The 22,182-nt window shown below is 38.9% G+C and overlaps 1 protein-coding gene across 1 annotated transcript in view; it reads left to right on the top strand.

Moving 5' to 3' along the window:
* The window catches only part of LOC103130484 (E3 ubiquitin-protein ligase SMURF2), a 48,421-nt gene extending 31,663 nt beyond the window's left edge, over window positions 1–16,758 (top strand). The window contains exons 12-21 of the mRNA XM_007541883.2: window positions 776–832; window positions 8,227–8,440; window positions 11,095–11,198; window positions 11,281–11,395; window positions 11,526–11,704; window positions 13,421–13,558; window positions 13,658–13,778; window positions 13,880–14,081; window positions 14,664–14,739; window positions 16,131–16,758. Coding sequence (XP_007541945.1) covers window positions 776–832; window positions 8,227–8,440; window positions 11,095–11,198; window positions 11,281–11,395; window positions 11,526–11,704; window positions 13,421–13,558; window positions 13,658–13,778; window positions 13,880–14,081; window positions 14,664–14,739; window positions 16,131–16,230 — 1,306 coding nt within the window. The 3' untranslated portion in view covers window positions 16,231–16,758. The remainder of the gene's footprint in view (window positions 1–775; window positions 833–8,226; window positions 8,441–11,094; window positions 11,199–11,280; window positions 11,396–11,525; window positions 11,705–13,420; window positions 13,559–13,657; window positions 13,779–13,879; window positions 14,082–14,663; window positions 14,740–16,130) is intronic.
* The last annotated feature ends 5,424 nt before the right edge of the window (window positions 16,759–22,182 follow it).

Raw genomic sequence — 22,182 nt, 5'->3', positions numbered from 1 at the left:
ACATAAACTGTCAGTGCGCTTCAGACTTCAACCTTCTGCGATAATCATAATGAGGTTGTAAATTAGTATCACTGCTATAGAGTTGTGACAAATGTTAATTGAGTCAAAATCATTGATGTCTGCATCTCGATGCATTTGGAAACAGATTTTTCTTAAACTACTTTCATTTATTATTTGAACCGACTGTTTCTGATTACAGTCTTTCTGAATCTATTCAGCAATCTGCTCTGTTTTTGTTTTCACACTAAACAAATGTTGACACCAATGGTTTCCCTTAGGAAAGTCTTATTGCCACTTTAAGAGACTTGGTTACATTTTATATAATCTGATTGTAAAGTTCTTTTCAATCAATGATTTCCAGTTTGAATCATAAATAATGTGATTTTAGCACTGATTGCTCCTTTGCCCTTATCTAATTTCATTTTTTTTGTTTTTTCTCTTCCTCCAACTTCAAATCTCCCTGCTGATTGTCTTTCCATCTTTTTATCCATGTCATCGTGTCCATGTTTTCTTCTCACCCACTTTCATCTTCCCATTTGTCTCTCTCCTCTTCCTTGTATATTTTTTGTCTGGTTTATTTTCTTTGAACCTGCCCTCCTTATTAATTTTCCTCTCTGCCACATCTGTTTTTCTGTTTGTTCTTTTTAAACCCATCCTTATTCTTCACTCGTGTCGTTCGCCTGTGTTTTTTTTTTTGGTGCCTTTTAACTTTCTCTCCTCCTTTGTTTTTTTTCTCCTTTTTCTCCCTCCCTTTCTGTCCTCCTGTTTTCTTCAGCAGCCCGAGTTCAAATGGTTCCCGCGTGGCCCCGGACAGCCAAAACACTAACCTCAGGTAACCTGCATACACGCATTTTTACATCTTTCTATCTTTGCAAAGATTTTTCATCGACTTCCATTCATTTTTTAGCAATTTCTTTAGTCTAACCCTCATGCAGCACTTCTTCTTATGGGGTTTTGGGTCTCATAAGGAGCAGCCGGTCCTCACATTGTAGTGTTTTTTTTTGTTGGAAAAATGTCCCTTAAACGGTGAGAAATGCTAAAGCACAGGCACATTATTTGTACTCTGAAAAATGTGACTAATTGCTACTCATAGTAGATAATAAATTATACACCTGTACAAACGTCAACATGGCCTGGAAGGCTACATGACTGTTTTCTGGAACTGTCGGTTTATATCTTCAGCAAGTATCCACTCAGACCAAAGCAAAACGCTCGTCAGCACAACAGCTTCCAGTGGAGTTAAATGTGAAAAGGGATATTTGCTTTTCATGTCTGATAATGTAAATTAGAGGAAGTGTTTTGGCTGTCTGGGAGGCCCTTGTGCCTTTTGTGACTCAGAGGTTTTTCCAGGTTTGCTCTTTTGGTGCAGAATCTCTGTTGGAGCTTTGTGTCTGGCAGGATAAACATGTTTGGGAAATCAGCATCTGGTCATTTGGTCAAATCACATCCATATGTGTCTGAAAAGACTCTCGATGTGAGCTGAAGCTCAGCCTCGCTGCCTGCAGCCACCATTAGCTGCTTGTCTGACTCCATACTGGTACAGGATAGATTCAGTCCAGATTAAACTTTTAAAAGTTTGGTCAGGATTAATCAATTTGGATTTGTAATGTCACTTTTTACTAGGCCTGCGACTAACGATCAGTTAGGAATTGATTATTCTGTTGATTATTTTGACGGTTAAACGATTAATCACACACAAAAAATGGCACATTCTGCAGATTTTTCATTTAACCCTTTTTATACAATATTGAAAATCCATTAATAGATGCTAATTAACAAATTGGTTCTTTTTTATGTCAGAAAATAAACATCTTATCTCCTGAAATGCAATAACATGTCATTCCTTTAGGTGAAGCTGGAGCTACCACTATTGGTGTTCAGGGTAGAACATATTTAAAGATGTTTTTTAATGCAATGTGGATGTATTTTTGTACAGTTTTTACTTAATTCCTGCTCTGAGGGTGGTACTCGTTTAGCAAACGGCCTTTTTTGGAGTCTGTGTACTCTAGTTAACAACTTATTAATTCCAAAATTAGTTGATTATTTCAGTAATTGAGTCATCACGATGAATCGTTTCAGCCCTACTTTTAAATGTGCTTTTAAAAAAAGAAATGTATAAAACATCACTGACATTGTAAAAGCCCTCTTTTGTTTTGTTTTGCATATTTTTGCTATTTCTTTAGCTGGGAGTTTATGCAAGATAAATACTTTAAAATAAATAAATTTAATATTTACACATATTGCACACACATCCATATGCCGACACACAAATTAAGGGAAAGTTCTGAATGTATGAACTGGTGAAGCAGACGAGCCTGTGCACCCAGTCAAACCTCCTCCTCCTCTCCTGATCTGTGGGTTATGGCTCCTCTAAATGCTCTCTGGTTTTACGCCTTTCAACTAAAATCTCTTCCGCCTGTTGATTGGATTTTGTTTTTAATTCACACCAGAATATAAGATTACAGTACTTATCACTAGGCAGGAAAAAGATGCTGCTATTGTGTCACTCTGTCTCTTCTAGTCTCAAAAAGATGGACGCTCACAGTGCGCGGCCTAAAGGTGAACCATGGTCATATGACCTAATTGTTTTACACAGTTACTGGTAATGAGTATTTCGGTTTAAAAAATAAGTATTAAATTATTGGCAGGTGTTAGTTATTGGTCGTTACTATGTCATTGGTTGCTGCTTCAGAGCATTTATTCCTCTTCACGTTTCAGAGGCTGTGATCAAACCATTAAAGCCTTAATGAGGATTTGTTTTCTCCGAATGGAAAGAATCTGATCCCAATCACCAAACATTCAGTATTCCCCCCCTTTTTTTTCTCCTTTTCCAAAATGCACTACACCTGGACTGTCTGCTCACCATGCGGTTAAATGATTTACAGATTAAGCGACAAAGGCCATGGCACTAAACACAGGACCCACAAAGACAGAAGAGATGTGTTTGAGTTTGAGTCAACCCTCAAATGCTATTTTTGAGTGTTTATTAAAAAAAACCTCTTCTTAAAGCTTTTTTTGTTTTGTTTTCATGCACAATTTACCAAATAGGTTTGGAGAAATATACTTGATGTTTAACAGGGTTATATTATGATGTCATCTTGTGGTGGTTTGAAAAGGAAACTTAGATTTTGTTTTTTACATTTAACTATAACTATATGAGTTGCTTTGGATAAACCAAAAACAAATTTAAAAAATCCTATTTAAATACCTAAACCCCGTTGCTATCGTCTCTATTTACAAACTCTCATTTAGAATTTTTTTTTTTTTTGTGAAGATATGTAATTTTTTCCTATTTAGAATAATAAAACTGTTTAACTTTCTCATAATTTCAGTTTCCATAATTTTCAGATTCTCTAATGACCATTTACTTCATCTAGACTCATAAAATGGCAGCTGAGAAAATAACTTTATTGTGTTTTTCAAATATGTTTTATTCCACTTTGGCATAAAAACTGCACAGAAGTTGCGTCTATCAAATCTCCTTCCATTGCTAAAATGCCACACATTTTTACACGGCTTTTGTTTTTGACATTTTTCATACAACCCTCCAAACAGAAAGCTTTTGTTTTGTCTGCAAGATTAACAGATTGTGCATTTTCGAACTGAGCTGACATTTTGCACAATTTGCACCTCGGCTCTCTGCTGCTCTAGATCTGACTACGACTGTTGCCTTTTACCTGAGATGGTGAAGGCCTTGAATTGTCAGACAGTCAGACACATCTGCACGGCTGTGGTGTACCACACTGTCTCTCACATACTCTGCTTCCTTCTTTTGCACCGCCAGAAAAAATCTGCTTGAGAGATTACATCAGTGTTTGGAGAGGGTATTTTTAGATGGGCATCAGTGGCTCGGTGTTTTCCCAACCAAGCTGTAAATCTTCCTGACATGTACATCAATATTTGCACTGATGTTTTAAGAAGTGTTGAGTGTGTTTGGTCCTATATATATATATATATACACGTGTGTGTGTGTGTGTGTGTGTGTGTGTGTGTATGCGCGCGTCGGATTTAACCTGTGGAGGACGAGTGCAAACACCAACTTTTGGGTTGACAAAACAAATTCACGCACGTCTAAGACTTGTGACTGAAAACACCAGGAAATTAGCTCTACAAAGTCGGATAAATTCAGGTTTTTGTTGCTGTGATAAAGGGATTGTACTTTTACAGTGCCCCTCAAACATATCTACACATCTTTACGTTTGTCACATTTTGTCACATTGTATTTAGCCTCAATCTTTGAACGTGTCACAACGTGTCCCAATAAAATAATTGAAACTTGTGCAAAGTGCTGCATATGTGCAGGTGCAGCACCCTGAAGTCCACAAGTTGAATGTTTCCTCTTGTTGCTGACAGTATGCTATCCACTGGATTTCTGTTGACTTACAGCAGGTGCTGTCATATCTGTGACTGACTGATTTGCAAATCTTTATCGTTTCTTGCTGTTCACACAGCAGACCTGTTGAACTCAGTAGACACTTTGTTCATCACAGTAAGTCTTCTTCTCCTGTCCTGCAGTTTCTCTTGTTTTTATTTCTGAAGTAATTTGCTGTTTTGAGAAAATGTTAGAGGTCAGTTTTTCATTGGCATGTCTGAGGCATTTCCTGGGTATTTTCTGCTGTACGGTAGAGAGGTGAGAGTCTGAAGGTTCTCCTAGAGGCTCCTGTTGACTCTCTGGTCTCTAGAGTGCAGCTGCTGTGGCTTTCACACCGCTTTAGTCAGCCAGCCATCATGCCACTTTTCAACGAATGTGTGAAAGGAGCCACATGCAGATGAGCTCTCGTTATCATGCAGTCTTTGTAAAGACGCAGTGCAGATAAACTAAGAGGATCAAGGCGTATCTCGACTCTGCAGGTTCAGCTGCAGGCCATTCAGTTCAGGCGAATCTTCACAATGTTTTTCCATCCGTCTCATCCAGCGTTTACTGAAAACTATCAGCCATTTTGAATTCAAGACAGTTTTCTTATGTTTTATTAGGGCTGAAACAATTAATCAGATTAATTGTCATTAATTGATTGTTGAAATTATTGTCAGCTAATTCAGTATTTGATCGCTAATTGGAGTATGCAGACTCTAAAGTGCTGCCATTTGATGAAAGAACAAAACGATCAGAAAAGTAATTAAGCCAAGACTTTACAAAAAAGTCTTAATTTGCATTTAAGATAAAATAAAAAAAGCCTGTCATCAGATATGTTTTACCCAGAACTCCTCAAGTTGTAGTTTTAGCTTCATTTGGTTCAAATTCTGTAAAAATAAAAAATAAAAATTAAATCTCTGTTTAAGCATCTTTTGCTGTCCAATTAATTATTTCTCCTAATTTTTTTTGTTGTTGCTTATTTTCTCATTTCAAAAAGATATTGAAAATACTTATTTGGATCTTTTAATGTATTTCTAATATTGTACAATTAAGTGGCTAAATAAAAAATCAGCAGAATGTGCCAATTTTTAACCAATTAATCGTCTGAATAATCGATTAATCGTCAGAATAATCGATTAATCGTCAGAATAACCAGTTAATTGTCAGAATAACAGACAGAATAATCGACTACTAAAATAATCATTAGTTCCAGTCCCAGTTTCAAGTAGCTTTTGCAGTATGACTTGGCTTTTTGGTTTTATGTTTTCTGCATTTGCCGTCATATTTGGGAACTAACTCAGGATGAACTTTAATGCTATCCCCTCAAAATAACCTGTTCGTTAAAGTTTTGTTTTATTACATGGTTCCTGAGTCTTATAATCGACACAAAGTCCTTCTACTTTGTTTTAGGGCATCTTTCCTTGCTTTGCTAAAGTGGTTTTCAAGACTGCTGCGCTGTAGTCTTACCCTTTCTTTAACATGAGAGAAGCTCCGGCGTCTGCCAAGGAAATAAATAGCAGTGGACTTGATTATACAGGGGATACAGTAGTGAAAACACTGCAGCCATGTAGCCCGGGGAGCCCAAATAGATACATGGGCTACTTTTAAACCCACTGAGCTGGAGACCCAAAGCGCTGGTGGAGGACTGTGTTCTCCCGCCTCACAGGGCCTCTCCTCCATCATCTATCACACTTGGTTCGCTGCCTGCTGTCTGGCCGACTGCAGCGCCGATTCTCCCCTCCCGGCGGAGGACAGTAGCCTTTTCTAAAGAGGTCCTCTGCTGGCTCAGCGTCTTCTCAAAGGAAAATGAGGGCTGCCGTCCTGCTGGAGGAAAGAATATGTTTTTCTGAAGCCCACCCAGGCGTTTCACCACAGACACCACAGTGTGGGCTGGAGCAGGCCAACACTAGAGAGCTCACCTTTGTCCAGACTTGATCTGATTCTCTCTCAACAGAAGAAGAAGAAATTGAACCCTTTGAGTTTTCTAAATCCCCAAACTGGATTATGGTTTATTTTTGTCCAACATGCTTTTGTCCTTTTCTCTCCCTCCTCAGAACAGCTGAGGGTTTAGTTGAAAATAGTAAAATGGCTGGACGATGCGGCCCAAAATCAATAGCATACTGATTAGTTTGCCTGGATGTCGATAAATGGACGATGGCACTAACGTCCTCTGTGGAAATAAGGAATGTTACAGGCCAGCGTAAATACTTTACACCCAGTTATATTGATGGTATGATTCCCCTGGACTGGTTTCTCGCAATTATTTTTATTGCCACTTTAATGGACTTTAAAACTGCGCCGTCTGCAAATAAATGAGCAAAACGTGTACTTTTAGTCGTTAAGAGTTACTGAACAAATAAACACAAATGAACAAGTTTGGAAGGATAAAATAAGTTAACTTCCAGCTGGTCTGCAGCCTTTACAGTCCAAAGAGTCGTTTTCACCCTGAGTCCAGCTGAGAAAAACTCGTTCAGAGCCACAAATGTGACATTACCTTTTGGAGAAAGAAAAGACAACTTATTATTTTTGAATCTGTTATTTTTAAAGAAACACCATTTTATTTATGTTTTTAAATAAAGATGAAACACTTTGGCATCGTCTTTTACAGGACGTTAATATTTCTGTAAAATTATGTGTAAAAAAGTACCAACCAAATGAAAAGAAAACTAGTTTTAGAAAGCATTGCTGCTTTTTTTAGTGTCATCCTGTAGTGGAAAGTCAGTGCAATTATTCCTTGATTGCGCTGACTTTCACTCGGGGTGAAAACGACTCTTCAATAATTTGAAAAAGCAGCTAAAACCTGCGTTATTATTACAGGTATATTTAAAAACATTAGTTGGTTCTTCACTCTGTTTAAGAATCTACAGATTCTTACCTTTTATAACATTAACCTTTTTCAAATTTGTCTTTTTGTTTATAAGATTTATGAAGGTCATTATATAGACCCATTTTACTTTTACTCCTTCCTGCGCTGTTATTTATTTATTGTTTTTCTTAATATGTTTATTTTAATTGTGCAAAGGTCCAAAGAGCCATTTGTGACTCTGAATTCATGAAAAAGGAACACCAACCAATTAAAGAATCCAAAATATTTTGTTGAATCCCTTTTTTTGTGTTACTTAAAGCAAAACAAAGACATTGAAATCACCTTCAAGGATTCGGCTTGACGACCATCCCCTCCCTCTTCCCCCTTTTATTTTTCTTTCTTTTTGAAGTTTCTAGTAGACGGGAAGTATTCGACACAGAGTGGAGACAGAAACAGCTGGAAGAATGATTTAAACAAATCTGTTTTTTTTTATAAAAAGGAAAACAGTTGCTGAATTTGAAGAAAAATCCGGGATACTGATGAGCTGAGAAAACACAACCCTATAAGTAGCGCTGGCGAGGAGCGCCAGGCCGCTGTGAGGGAGCTTGTGTGTTTCTGCTTATTCGGTTTATTTCCCCTTCTGCGTCTTTTCTGGTGGCTCTATTTACCGAGCGTCTGGTAGCGCGCCTCGCCTGCTCACACAGACCCGGGATCAGATTCACTGCAGGGCTTAAAGGCCTGTTGTTTTAACACCGGCGATGAGTTTGAGGGCAGAGAGGGAATTTTTGACAAAACTCCACCGGTCTGTGGTTGGAAGCACACATGAGAGGAAGAGGTCTGGGAATTCCCTGCGCTACACATCCCTCCTCTCTTCATGTCCACACAAATCCATCACATCCACCGGATTTAGAGCGATAAACAGGAAAAAACGCGGCTCTCCTAATTACATTCACCTTTTGATGTCGCAAGTGGAAGAAATAGCTTTGGTTTCAACTTTTTTTTCTCTTTTTTTATAGAGAGTAAAACAATCGTATCTTTCCTCATTTGTCTTCATTTCCTCCGGCAGCCATCCACCACAGCTAAAGGACCAGGGTGGTCCCGGAGTCCCTCCGCAGGCTCTGTCTCCCGCTCAGCTACCCGAAGAGGCGGAGTGTCTGACGGTGCCCAAGTACAAGAGAGACCTGGTGCAGAAGCTGAAGATTCTCCGGCAGGAGCTCTCACAGCAGCAGCCGCAAGCCGGCCACTGCCGCATCGAGGTCAGCCGGGAGGAGATCTTCGAGGTAAAACGAAGAAGAAAAAGAAAACTAAACTGCCGTCTTTTAAACACCAAGCACTTAGGAATGCTGATTTTCAGCTACAGGCTTTGCCTGACCTTTAATAGTGGTCTTTAAAACTGAATTTGTTTAATAAACGCATAAATATATCCAGGGAGCAGTGATTCAACCTGCATTTTTACGTTATGCATCATCGTACAGGTGCTTGAAATTCTTGAGAATGGTTCCATGTCAACAGAGGAGTCACAAGTTGTACTCGAGTGAGAGCAGCAGTACTTCAGCATACTTCTACTGAAGTAACAGTGAAAAGTGGCCGTCCAAGAAATTACTTTTTACTTTAGAGTAAAATGTTAAAAAGGCTACGCAAGCAGCAAAATGTCAGTCATTTAACTCAGGAAGAGCGCAGCAAATGTCACGGTCAGACAGTGGGAAAGTGGGGAAGTCTTGTCAGACCGTCAGTTCCCAAAACCACCCACAAAAAAAAACTCGTAAAAGCGCATGTGGGGTCAGTTTTTACAGAATAAAAAACTGAAGAAGGCCAAATGACCCTGCATCTTAAAACCACAGGAGAGTTAATATTCAAAAATTACATCATCAGACCAACCGAAACAATTATGTGGAAAGACCAAAATGAAAATGATTCATATAAATAACACAATTACAAGATCAGACCTGAAAGACATTTTTACAAGTAAGTCCATTATTTCTCTTTCTGTTTGAAGTTAAATCAGACCAAACTGAGTTTGTTTTACGTCGGTCAGAATGACTAAAATTATTTCTATTTGCTCAACGTCAGAAAACTTAATGGGAATCATTTTTGTAACTTTTCCAGACCGGCTGTCTGAGAGAGACATGTCAAAGCATAACATTTTGTTAAATTTTAGTTTATCTTGTCTGCGCTGCAGAGTGTAGGATACAATCACAATATCTTATTAATAACTAATAAATTATATATAGTAGTGAATTTAAACTGCCCTCTTTAGTTCATTTGTATTGCTTTTATCTCCATGGAAACCTGCCTTGAAGACGTTAAAATTTTACCGTGGGAAAATTGTGCAAACCCCTGTGTGTCATGCATTTTTAAGATGTTCTTTTTATGAGTTCCTGCCTCTTGATTTCCAAAAGCGAGCAGAAATCTCTTGATTCTCACAACACCGCGCAGCTATTACTCTTTTTTTTTCTTTTTCTCGCTCTTCCAATCATTTGTTCAGCTGAGGCAAAGGCATTCCTTCTGCGTGATTTCAGCAGCTAAAGTAACGGGGGCGAGGCGGAGAGGGAGGGGGCGGCTCCGGGCGAGCAGCGGAGTGAAGACAGCAGTGGCGAGCGTTCATGGCCAAACATAAGTTCTTAACTACAAGCTGAGCTCTGAAAACGATGACTTCATCCCGTTTTGACGTGGAAGCAGGAAGTTCTCGAACCTGCTCCGTGGATTCTTCTGATGCTTTCAAGCATGAACCGGTGCTGCAGGTTTCCACCAGCATGGATGGAAACGGTGGTGTCATAGGCACTATTGTTGCTCCTTACAGCTTTTGCGGCTTTCTATTAATCAGGGTTCTAACACGGTTTGGGAAAGTCCGGAAATTAAAATAGGAATGATGAAAGACATTTGCTTTTCCAGACTTTGTTCTCTGTCTGAAGGTTTGTTCAATGCATGTTTATTGGTCCATCTGTTTTTCTATCCCTCAGTAGGTTTCTCCATCTTTCCTTTATCGTTCTGGTACTTTAGTCCACACATGTAGTCATTCAAATTTGTATTTTTTCTTAAAAAGGGCCGCCGCTGCCTTTTTAAGTTCTAAAACCAAAATTATACCAAGAAAAAGCAACAACAAGGAGTGTTTTTGATTGTTTGAAAAATGTTTTGTTTATTTCTAGCACAATTCAGACAAAATAATAGCTAATAATTTCTTAAAACGTAGACGTAAACGAAAGTTAACTTAATCTATTCCTTCAAGTTCAAAAACCTCCCGTCGTCACATCAAACGTCTCCATCAGGAAACCCGACATGATCTCTTCATCAATGGGACGGTCTAAAAGTTACCAAAATGATCACAACATTTTCAAATATGATAATTTAGTGCAGATTTAGCTTTACAAACTAGCTCACGTTTATTCCAAGTGCTTGAAGAAAAAAACTAAACTGAAAGAACTTATTATCAAGAATTCAACATAAATGGCCACAAAATGGCTAAATGAGCTGGAAACTTTGGAACTGTGAACTCTTCATGTCCTCTAAAGTTTTTATGTTTAATGCTTGTACAATGTGAGCCAAATTGCTTCATGGTGCACACAAACTTATCCAATAAAGTTAGTAAAAGTACGAAAAAGCGTAGCAACCTTAAATAAATTGTTGTGCTTGTATTTCATATTTTAATTTATTATTAAGTTTATTATCCAGTCTAAAACTGGATTTTTAAATGTTGCCATCTTCATCCAGACATCCATAAGTATTTGGGTCTTTTCAGGGTCGGCGTTGGTCCTACAGCGTTCTTTAGAGAATTCAAAATGCCAATCTTTCCAGTAACAATATTCCATTTAGCCTTTATTTAACCAGGTGAGACGATTGAGAGCAACGTTACGTCAGCCTGTGTCTCACGCGGCTTGTTTGATTGTAAGTTTGGCTAACTCGGCCGTGCGGTTCTGCTGTCTGTCCTGACCCTCAGGAGTCGTATCGACAAGTGATGAAGATGCGTCCGAAGGATCTTTGGAAAAGACTGATGATAAAATTCAGAGGAGAAGAGGGACTGGACTATGGAGGAGTTGCTCGGTAAGGCGTCTTTCTGACGACGCATGTTGACGCTTTAACAGATTTGACGTAAAGATTTGAGCTGACCCAAACGGTGTTTCAGGGAGTGGTTGTACCTGCTTTCGCACGAGATGTTGAACCCGTACTACGGCTTGTTCCAGTACTCCAGAGACGACATCTACACTCTACAGATTAACCCAGACTCTGCTGTCAACCCAGTAAGCATTATCTCCACGTATTGGCTTGTTTGAATGCACAAAACTGTAAGACTAGGAGCTAGATTTCGTCATCGTTTGCGACATTACTGGAGCAATCAGAGTCCAGGTAAACGGTGTTCGTAACCTGCAGGAACACCTGTCGTACTTCCACTTTGTGGGCCGCATCATGGGCATGGCGGTGTTTCACGGCCACTACATCGACGGAGGCTTCACGTTGCCGTTTTACAAACAGCTGCTTGGGAAACCAATCACGCTGGACGACATGGAGTCCGTCGACCCTGACCTCCACAACAGCCTCGTCTGGATCTTGTAAGTAGAGACGTGTTTCTGAATCGATCAATCAATCAATAGTCAAACTAACTGCTGGACATGTGGACGTTTGAGTCTTATTACTCAGTTTTCATGAAGAGAAGTAGAAGAAAAAAGTCATGATGAAGTACTTGGACACAAGAGTGTGGTCACTTCCTGTCTGATGTTGTTGCCAGGATCAGACATTACTTTTAAAAGCAGTTGTTTTGTTTTATTTTAATTCTATTAATTTAGATTTTCTCCTGCTTTAATTTGTCCATGTTCTCTAATTTTATTGTTTAAAAAGTAAATAAAAATGCATTGGAGTTTGGAAAAAAAAATAAATAGAAATGGTTACCAAAAAAGAGGAGAAAAAAAAACAAATCAACAGTTTTAACTGTAGCGCCCTCTGGTGCCGAGTCAGTGAAACCTCTCCCCTGAGAAAGGCAGCAGAGGGAAAAAAGCCTTTGTGACACAAGATAAATACTTACTCCATTGTGATGTATTTTAATATTGATGCATTTGGTGCCATTATTCAAACTGGTGATCTCGTTGTCAGCAGATTGTTTTCAGTTAAACAAACAGGTGGGAATATAGCTGCTAATGTACTGCAACAATTATCTGCTCAGAACTAATCCAAATAAAATAAAAAGTCATTTTAAATGCAAATTTAATCAAGTTTACTAAAAGGTTCCGATTCACTTGAACTGAACTCTTTTAAGATTTTAGACTGAAAAAGTTCATTAAAACCTGCTTAGAGCAGCCGAGTTAAATGTTTCTGTATCTACTGGAGGAGGGACAGCAGAGAGATTCTGGTACATTTAGCACCTTTAAACATGGAAATTCAGAGAGTAAATATGATGAAGAAGTCATTTAATATCACCCATCAGTTTAAACATTATGCAGCTTAACTCTAACAATAACTCAGATTAATTTAAAATAAGGATGGATGCTCACAGTTCAACACTTTGTCAATCTAGACTCATCTACACAAAATGTTAACAACACGGCACCAAAAGTATCTATTTGAAGAAAATAAAATTGTTAAAACAATATTTAGAATGATTGTTTCAAGTTACCTGAAAATATGAAATAAAAGTCATAGACAATAGAAATAAAATATTAAAAGTGGGAATAACGGTTTGCTAACGTTTTCTCCAGATTCTGTCGTAGCTTCTGTTTTCTTTCCCTTAAAATAAATAGAACCATTTTTAAACCTATTAAATATGTGTCTACTATCAGTTTTAATGGGTTTAATATATTTTCTAATAATAAAATATTTTATGAGTGCTGCTGCAGAACAACTGGAGACGATGGTGCAAAGAATGACTCTTCTTAAAATCAACAACCTGGCATACTACTGTACAGTGTCTTCAGTCAGAGGCTTCTTCAGATTCACTGTAACACAGACTGCTACTGGAGATAATTCCTTCCCTCTGTTATCAGTATCTACAGCAACTCTGAAGAAACTTGAATAATCGAGTTACATTTAGTTTTCCTTTGGGATCAACAAAGTATTTGTCAGTTGAATTATAACCCAATTCAATGTGGCTATAATTTCATTGGTATTTTGTTGGTAGTGGCTGTTTGATGTCAAATGTGACTGGATAACGTCTAATGCAGCCTGCAGACAGACATGAGATTACGTGACAGTGAAATCCAGTTTCCTCAGCATAGAGACGGAGCGGTTCTGTCCGAGTTCAGTCCGCAGAGTACTAAACAGTCTCTGCTCCTCAGGGACAACGACATCACCGGGGTCCTGGACCACACCTTCTGCGTGGAGCACAACGCTTACGGAGAAATCATCCCACATGAGCTGAAGCCCAACGGGAAGAGCATCCCGGTGACGGAGGACACCAAGAAGGAGTATGTCAGGTACAGAACAGCCGCGCGCAGCTCCACGTCTTCAGTTTCCCCCGTGTTGGTGTGAGAAATGTGCTGAACGCTGTTTTCCTCCGGACTCGTCTGCTGCAGGCTCTACGTGAACTGGCGTTTCCTCCACGGCATCGAGGCTCAGTTTCTGGCTCTCCAGAAAGGCTTCAACGAGGTCATCCCACAGCACCTGCTCAAGGCCTTCGACGAGAAGGAATTAGAGGTACAGCAGCACCTAAGAGAGCATCTCATTCGTTATTCATCTCTCTTTAGTTTGTCTCAACGCGCTCCGTTTCACGGCGACCGAAACGTCTGTGCTTTCAGCTGATCGTGTGCGGCCTGGGGAAGATCGACATCGCCGACTGGAAGTCCAACACTCGGCTGAAGCACTGCACCCCCGACAGCAACATCGTCAAGTGGTTCTGGAAAGCCGTGGAGTCGTTCGACGAGGAGAGGAGGGCCCGGCTGCTGCAGTTCGTCACTGGCTCGTCCAGAGTCCCACTGCAGGGCTTCAAGGCTTTACAGGGTGCTTAACGTCTCTCACCGCTCTGCAGCAGATCGCTTCAGAAAGCCAGGAGCCGCGTGTAGCGCCCAGCTAGCTTTTGTTCTACTTCTTCTTAAGAGATTTCTTTATTGATTCAGTAAACGTTTTAATAATTTACCGAGAAAGTAAATGAGAAAAACTGAAAGGCGTTGAGAAAAACACCAGCTGTTTTGTGAGCGTTGTCGCCACCTGCTGGCCAGGCATGGCCACTGTAGGGTTTGTTGTCAGATCGGCCAAATTACAAGAAATTCCATCTGGAGGAACTTTACAAACGTGTACAATTCATCCAAATTAAATTCAGATCTGTCCAGTCATAATGTCGCATTCAGGTCTGATGATTTTAATTTTAATGTGGTTAAACCAAAACTGTAACTGAAAGTTGGTAAGATGTTAGTATCTCAATACGCCCATCTGATCGATATACAGCACTGATCTGTGCAGCAATCCCTTGTGTAGACAGAACTTTATTTAAAAAAAAAAATGTTTTAACAATATGTGCAGAGCATAGTGCATGTTGTAGTCTGCACTACAACTCATCAGTCCTGCTGTACGTTTCCATTGCAGGTGCAGCAGGACCCCGACTCTTCACCATCCATCAGATTGATGCCAACGCCAATAATCTGCCCAAAGCGCACACCTGGTGAGGCGCGCGTCCCCCAGAGAGCAGAGATTACATTTTATGATCCCAAACATATCTCTACAGTTTGTCATGATTGAACATGTACATCAGTTATGGCTTTGTTTCTTCAAATATGAGAGGCATTGAAAATTATTACATTGTTCAAATGATTGAAGTAAAAATTTTCCAGTCAGGTTTAGTTGTTTATGCCAATTAGTGGAGCAGATAATTGAATATTTTAGCAAAACCTTTCATGTGCAAATACAACAACCTGATGTGACACAGATGTTCCCAGAGGCTTGCTTTTTGAAAACAATATGCTAACAGTATGCCGTTAAAGAAAATTTATTTTTGTGCTAAATGTCCCTATTGTTTTTAACACAGATCACTTTTGTGTACAATCATACATAATTTGAAATCATATTTACTGATAATTTCTTGATTTTGTTCAAGATGGCCTCCGTAATTGACATGGAAAATAAATTTTTGCATTAAGATTGGCAATTAAATGAATGTGTTTGGTGTCAAAACACAGCCTACATAATTTGAACTATAGAAATGTTATATGTTTTCTTGATCTTGTCTTTCTTTTTGGTTGTAATGGAGAATATATGTTTGGTCAGGTTCACTAACCTCTAATTTACTGACAAAGAACCTCGACATTAACCATCAAACACATAAAAAGTAATAGCATAAACTGAAGCTATGCTATTTTTATGTGCTACTTAGCACATAAAAATTAGTAGAATCTAACGGTAAACTGCCAAAACCATTTTGAAAATTAGCAGATGATAACACTAAACCACTAAGCACATTGTAAAATGTTTGCAGAAGCTAACGGTAAACTGTTGAACACACTAAAAAACCCAGTGGAAGCTAATGCTAACCTGCTTAAAATATTGAAAAAATAGCAGAAGGTAACACTAAACACCCAAAAATATGTAGAAACTAATGCTAAACTGCTAAAAACATTAAAAAATAGCATAAGGTCACACTAAACCACAAAAAATTAGCAGAAGCTAATTATAAGCACAAACTCTTGAAACCTAGCATAGGGTATCAGACGTCCGTCTCTCAGCCTGTGTCTCATCTTCTTGACGACTGGTTTGAGTTTGGCAAAGTCCTCAGTTTCAGTCTTGCCATCTGACTTTGGAACATATTAATACTTGAAAGTTGTATGAATAGGATGACCAAAGTCAAAAACATATGAAGTGACATAAAGGCCATCCACCTTTATGTCAAAATAAAAGTGGGTAACATAATTGGTTTAAAAGGCTCAAAAACGGTGGCCATCTTGAAAAATATCCATCATCCTGAAACTGAACTCGCTAACAGGAAACATGAAAAACCCTGAAAAGAGTTTTACAGCAGTATGCCGTGCTGAACGCCTTCTCCCCTCCGTTCTTCTCCAGCTTCAACCGGATCGACATTCCTCCCTACGAGAGCTACGACAAACTGTACGACAAGCTACTGACGGCAATCGAGGAGACGTGCGGCTTCGCGGTGGAGTGAGCGCGCGCGTTGACTCGCGCGCAACGCACAGGACTCTGATGAAACGTCATCGACGCTGCAACGTGCCGGCTGGATCGCCCCCCTCTGAGGATCCAGCCTACAGTCTTCCTCTTCTCTCTTCCATCATCATCATCATCATCATCATCATCTGTTCAGGCAGCAGAGTCGTTGTTGCTATGGTTGGACTTCTTGTTTTTGCATTCAGAAAAAAAGGAACATAGATCAAATTCAATTAGGAAACTTTGTTACCGGGAAATTGCTTTAATTTTTTTTTTTCCTTAAACACACAAGAACAAAGATCAAGTATTGTTCCACCTGCAGGGTGACTGGATCCGTCACCCTGCAGGTGGCCGAGTCGTTCCTCCTAACCCTCCCCGTCCTCATAGCTGCAGAGCTGGTGCTGGAGCACCGTCGATTCATCCTACCTCAGTGGAAAGTGTTCGTATTTGAAGTTACTCGTTCTAAAATGCCATCTTTAAATTCAGACAGTGATTCGTTTCTTCACACCAGCAGTCATTTTGTAAGTTTTTTTAAAAAACAGATTTAATTCTGAGACGTTCCGACGGCCACATCTTTTGGTAAAGCGTAGACGTTGCGTTGCGAAAGCCCTTAGATTTTCTCCAGTTTCGTTGCACCACCCCACCCCCTTGTCTCTAAAACCTTCCCGACCCCCGTTTCACATCAAGTACACCTGCATGTGTTTTTGGGTCCCTAAGAGCGTCACACAGCTTAAATTCCTGCCTGTTCATAATTTCATATAATCTCATTCATCAAAGAGTCTTCTGCTAACGAATCCCCCTCCCCCCAGCATGATGCTGTCGCCACCATGTCTCACCTTGTAGCTGAGAGGGGTTCTGGGTTTTGCACGTAGCCCGAAACGCTCAGTTCGTCTAGTTCAGAAATACAGGTTGCCCCGGCGACGGATTGTTCCACCCGACCTGCTGGTCTCTGCATCTCCTCCAGAGTCACCACAGGCCTCCTGGCTGTCAGTCAAAGTGGCGGCCATGTTTAGAGAGGATCGTTGTAAAAGTGGGGGTGAATACACCTGCATGCCAGATTTTTTTCTTCGCGAAACCATTTTGCTTTCACTTTCCAATTTAGAACCATTTTATTTATTCTCGTTGATCACAAAATTCCCAATAAAACGTAAAGAAGTGCATAAAGTGCTGGGTGATGATCCATTTCTTTTTTTTTATTAATTAATTTTAAGACATTCTTCTGGTAAAATTGCCTCCTTATTCCTCTAATACAGGGGTGTCCAAAGTCGGTCCTGTAGGCCCGGCATCCTGCATGTTTCAGTTCTCTCCCTGGTGGTAGCAACAACCTCCTCAGCAAGTCAATGTTCTCCTTAGGCCTCCAAAGAGCCATCATTTGATGCAGGTGTGCTAAAACATGCAGGATGCCGGCCCTACAGGACCGACTTTGGACACCCCTGGTCTAATATTATGACTGCAATCCCCAAGTTAAACAGAAATTCTCGTTTCGCCATCGTACGACTTTTCAGAAGGTATGACCGAAATAAAAGCCACTTTTTGAAAATATTTTTTTCTTTATAATTCCTTTTTTATTTTTAAGAAAAAAAAAAGCAAGAAAAAAATCGATTAGGTATGAGAAAAAGAAAAATAAGGTGGGATTTTATTTTTAAGAAATATCGCCCAGCTCTAGTTAGACCAAGGTTATGACATCTTTTGCAAGGCCCTGCATGTGTGTGTGTGTGTGTCAGTGTGTGTGTGTCAGTGTGCAGGCAGATGTGTTGTAGTTTTCTGAATCTCACTGCAGAGCTGATGAACCAAGCCGCCCCGTCTGTCTGCAGCAGTGTGCATGCCGGGGACACGAGTCAAAAACTTTACATGACATAACTTTGGATTCTGTCTCTATTTACACTTCAGAGCACTTTACAAGATGCGCAGCGATGGCCGCAGTGCCGCTTTCATGTCTGGATTAAAGTACATCATGTCTCCTTTTACATGTGTGTGCAGCCACGTTAGCTAAAACGCAGAGTTAGAAAGTATCTAGAGACCTGTAATTTTTAAGTATATATGTACAAAGATATAGCTATTTTGTATATTGTTGCTTGTTTTCTTTTTCGGTTTTAATTGCACGCATGTTAATGTCTTTCACAGACCTCTTTGCATTCTCAGGTGAAGTTAGCATTTTTTATTATTATTATTATTATTATATTAGACCAATAGGTGAAGAACCTAAAATTGAGGAGCCCCTTCTCTCCCTCGTCGGCGGCCATGATACAAATATTAACCTTTAGGTCACAAACTAAAGATCTAAACAGCATAGCTTGTTTTCACTCGTTTTCTTTTTCTTATGCATCAAGTCTTGAGTTTTAGATGCAGAGCTGTTAACCGGATGGATGCTTGAGTTAATGTTTTACAGATTACTGATTTTTACGTACTCTTATCAAATTTGAATTTCATATGCAGACATTTATTTGCAGCCATGAAACGGTTTCATATCAGACGAGTTCAGAACATTCTTGTGTAGTTTGAGAGAATTTCTTTTTTTTTTGTTTGTTTGTTTGTATGCATATGCAGGCTCAAATGTAATATCTACAACTTCTTTCTATGTACCGAATAGTTACTGGACTGTTTTGTTTTTTTCTTATGGATTCTAATCATATTTGCATACACACACACACACAGTTGTATGTTTGTCTATTTCTGCCCTTTTAATATTCTTTTGTCTGTTTTTTCCCCCTCAGTGCAAAGTTTTGCAGCATTTAAAGCAACAAACCCGTACATCCTGATACAAGAACTTAACTAAAATGCAGCCTTTGTTTAATACATTTATTTTTTTTAATTGATGATAGTTTACCTGTTCCAAACCACAGCAAGTTGTTGAATGTTTAGTACACACATCGCCCTGCGGTTCGAAACGATAAAATCTGAATGCACCATAATGTACCTGCATGTCTGTGTGGGCCCAGTGGGGCTGGATTGATTAATCAAAATGTATGTGCAAATTTTTATTTTTTATTTTTTTGGTGTGAGTTTTAGGAATTTTGATTTGTTTCAGCAAAAAAAGAGAAAACAAAACTGTTTTTTAAGAAATTTTTACGGCTTATTTCCTTTGATTTTTATATTTATTTTAACGGTATACATGTGTGCATAGTTTCCACATTAGCTGCTCTGTGAGTTTGTAACTTACACTTGTACATAAGGACAATAAAGACGCAAAGAAACTTCTTATACCCTTGCAGAACACTGAGCAATAAAAAAAATATGCTGTTTGGACACGACAGCAGTATGTTTTATAGAACAACATGCATTATTGTCTTTTTTTTTATGTGCTGAAGCTAAGAATAGACGATTTCTATCACTGTTTTGAATCTGAAGTTAGAAATTACATTGAGCACACCACTAAAACATAAGTGATTCTTAATCGTTTGAATTACCTAGGTATTATATCATGAAATTCTAGTTAAGATGTTAAAAGTGAATCGTTCTAAAATATAGAATATAGATTACAGCTCTGTCACCTTAAGTTAATAACCAATGTGATGGTGCAGATAAATATAAGCTAACCTTTAATTTGACTCAAAATAATCCTCTTTTTCTTATGTATGTAGCACAGCTGGGTGTTTATATTTCATAGGAAAGAAAAATGGTATTAATTTACAAACTCCATCCAGTCTGTTGCTGTTATTTATAGTGCATTTCATTTATGTTTAGATGTTGGAATTTGAAATGATGTCATCTTGAGCTAGCTAGCAAAAAATGCTAACAAAGTTTAATTTTTACTTGTTGGGATTTTGAATTTCATTTTCTCGCTTAAAAAAAGTACAAAAGCGAAAACTCAATGATTCCCAATTTTTGTAACTATTTAATAACAGTTTATTTTGAAAGATAGAGAATAATTTCCACCCCCTTTTGAATGTCATGTTGCAGTTCACTGTGCGTTCAGTAGATGGCGGAATTGCTTCTTCTTTTGTTTTGACATTTGTCATTTATAATAATAAGCCTCAAACAAGCGCACAAAAAATATTTTGATAACATAGGAGAGACGAGGTAAGTAAACAGTTGTTTATAACGTAATGGTAAAAAAAAATCAGAAAGTTAAGAAAAAAGAAGCCATAGCCAAGCACAGAGTATGTAAAACAGAAAAAAAGTGAAGTAACCCTTTACTCGCTGGAGCCGGAAGTGAGGAACAACAACCTAGCTTCTGCTGCATTTCATCTTCCGGTAGCTAATAACTGAGGGGACTCTGTTTCATTGCCGAGTTGTAGCTTTTCAGGTAAATGAGCGTGCGTCAGAAACCCCGCCATCTTTGTTGTTATTGTCGATACGTGCGGCAGCTAAAGACGCGGCTTTATGACGTTTCTATTTCATTTTAACACACCAAGCCCACTCAGCCAGTGTGCTTAAAGTGTTTAAGTATTTTACCTCATGTTTATCCTCAGGCCAAAGCAGAAATGACTTCTTAAACTTAGTCTTGGTGGGAGAACAGTACTGGTTAGTAATTAATTCACTAATCATGCCAAATTTAAGAGAGCTAGCAGTGTTAGACTGACTCATTTCTTTTTTTGTTGTTGTTTCCCAGGGAGTTTTGGAGAAGAATCCATGATGAGTTCTTCAAACGAGGCCATGCAGGACATCAGTGCGTCTTCTTCTGATCGGTCTTCAAAACATGAACAGGTAAATCTGATCATTCCCTCTGAAACATCAATCTGTTGTCTCAACCCGCCTATACATACAGGGCGATATTCTGTTAAGTTTATGTTTATGCATCCCATAATTTAACTATCTGTTCCTTGTATCTGTCATCAGCGAGTTTATCTTATGTGGACAGATTTTAATATAGTATTTCTGATTTACCCTGCGTGGTAACACTTTATAAGACTGACATGACATTGTCATAAATATGACATAACTTAGCTGTCATGAACATGAAGGAGTCTTTATGAATGTCTTACTTTTGTGTTATTTGGTAAATAATGACACTTTAATGCGATGAGTTGCTCTAACAGTTGCATTGAAAGCCATTTTAAAAGTGCCAACTTTGCATTAAAAGTGTCATTATTTACTGAATGACACAAGTCATAAAAACTCCTTCATATTCACAATAGGTGTTATATCATACTTATGACAGTGCCATGTCAGTCTTACAAACACCCTATCAAATAAAGTGTTACCAAATTTTTTTACACAGACTTTTTATAATTTTTCAACTTTAAAGGTCACATTCAGATATCTCCAGTTTATTGAATGGAGTATATTCGGTATAATGGCTATTTTCTTTCTTTTTTTTTCTTTTTTACATTTAATCAGTCCAAAAGACGTATTTAAAATTAGCGTTATTTCCAAAATCTGTTCTTTTTTTTTCCCTTAAAACTTCTGTTATGTCAAGGAGCAGAAAGCAGAAGCTGCATCTTGTCAAGATGAGTCAGAAAATAATGGTGAGTTAACTTTAAATTGTTTTTTTATAGTGAAATAATGACATCTACGTAGGGAAGTTATAATTATTACAAATATGTTCATGTACAGCTGAAGACGATGAGGAATTTACCACCTCGCTGAGTGTGGGTGATGGACACTACCTGGTGGATCTGGGAAGGTTTGCTGCTCCAGACTGAAAGCTTTCAGCGACCTTCTACTTAGAATTTATTTACTCACATCTTTACTCAACCCGTGTGTGTTTTCTGAAACCCCTCAGCTCGTCTGAGTTCGTGGTTGACGAGTGGTCCTTGCTGGAGCTCTTCAGGTGCTGCCGGCGGTGCGGCCGCAACTGTATGGTCATAAAACGTGTTTACGGACTGAAGGTCGTGGTCGACCAGAGGTGCAGCTACTGCAAGAACAGATTCGCATGGACCAACCTGCCGGATAACTTCAGTGACGAGGACGACAAAGACTTCACCAATGGACGGACACCAGCCAGCTGATTGAGGAAGCAGACTGTAGCGCTAGCATTGTCCAGTATAGTTAGAGGAAGACTGGGAGCTTA

The sequence above is a fragment of the Poecilia formosa genome, unplaced genomic scaffold, assembly GCF_000485575.1.
Source record: "Poecilia formosa unplaced genomic scaffold, Poecilia_formosa-5.1.2 Scaffold638, whole genome shotgun sequence".
NCBI lineage: Eukaryota > Metazoa > Chordata > Actinopteri > Cyprinodontiformes > Poeciliidae > Poecilia > Poecilia formosa.
This window is presented reverse-complemented; position numbering and strand designations above follow the sequence as displayed.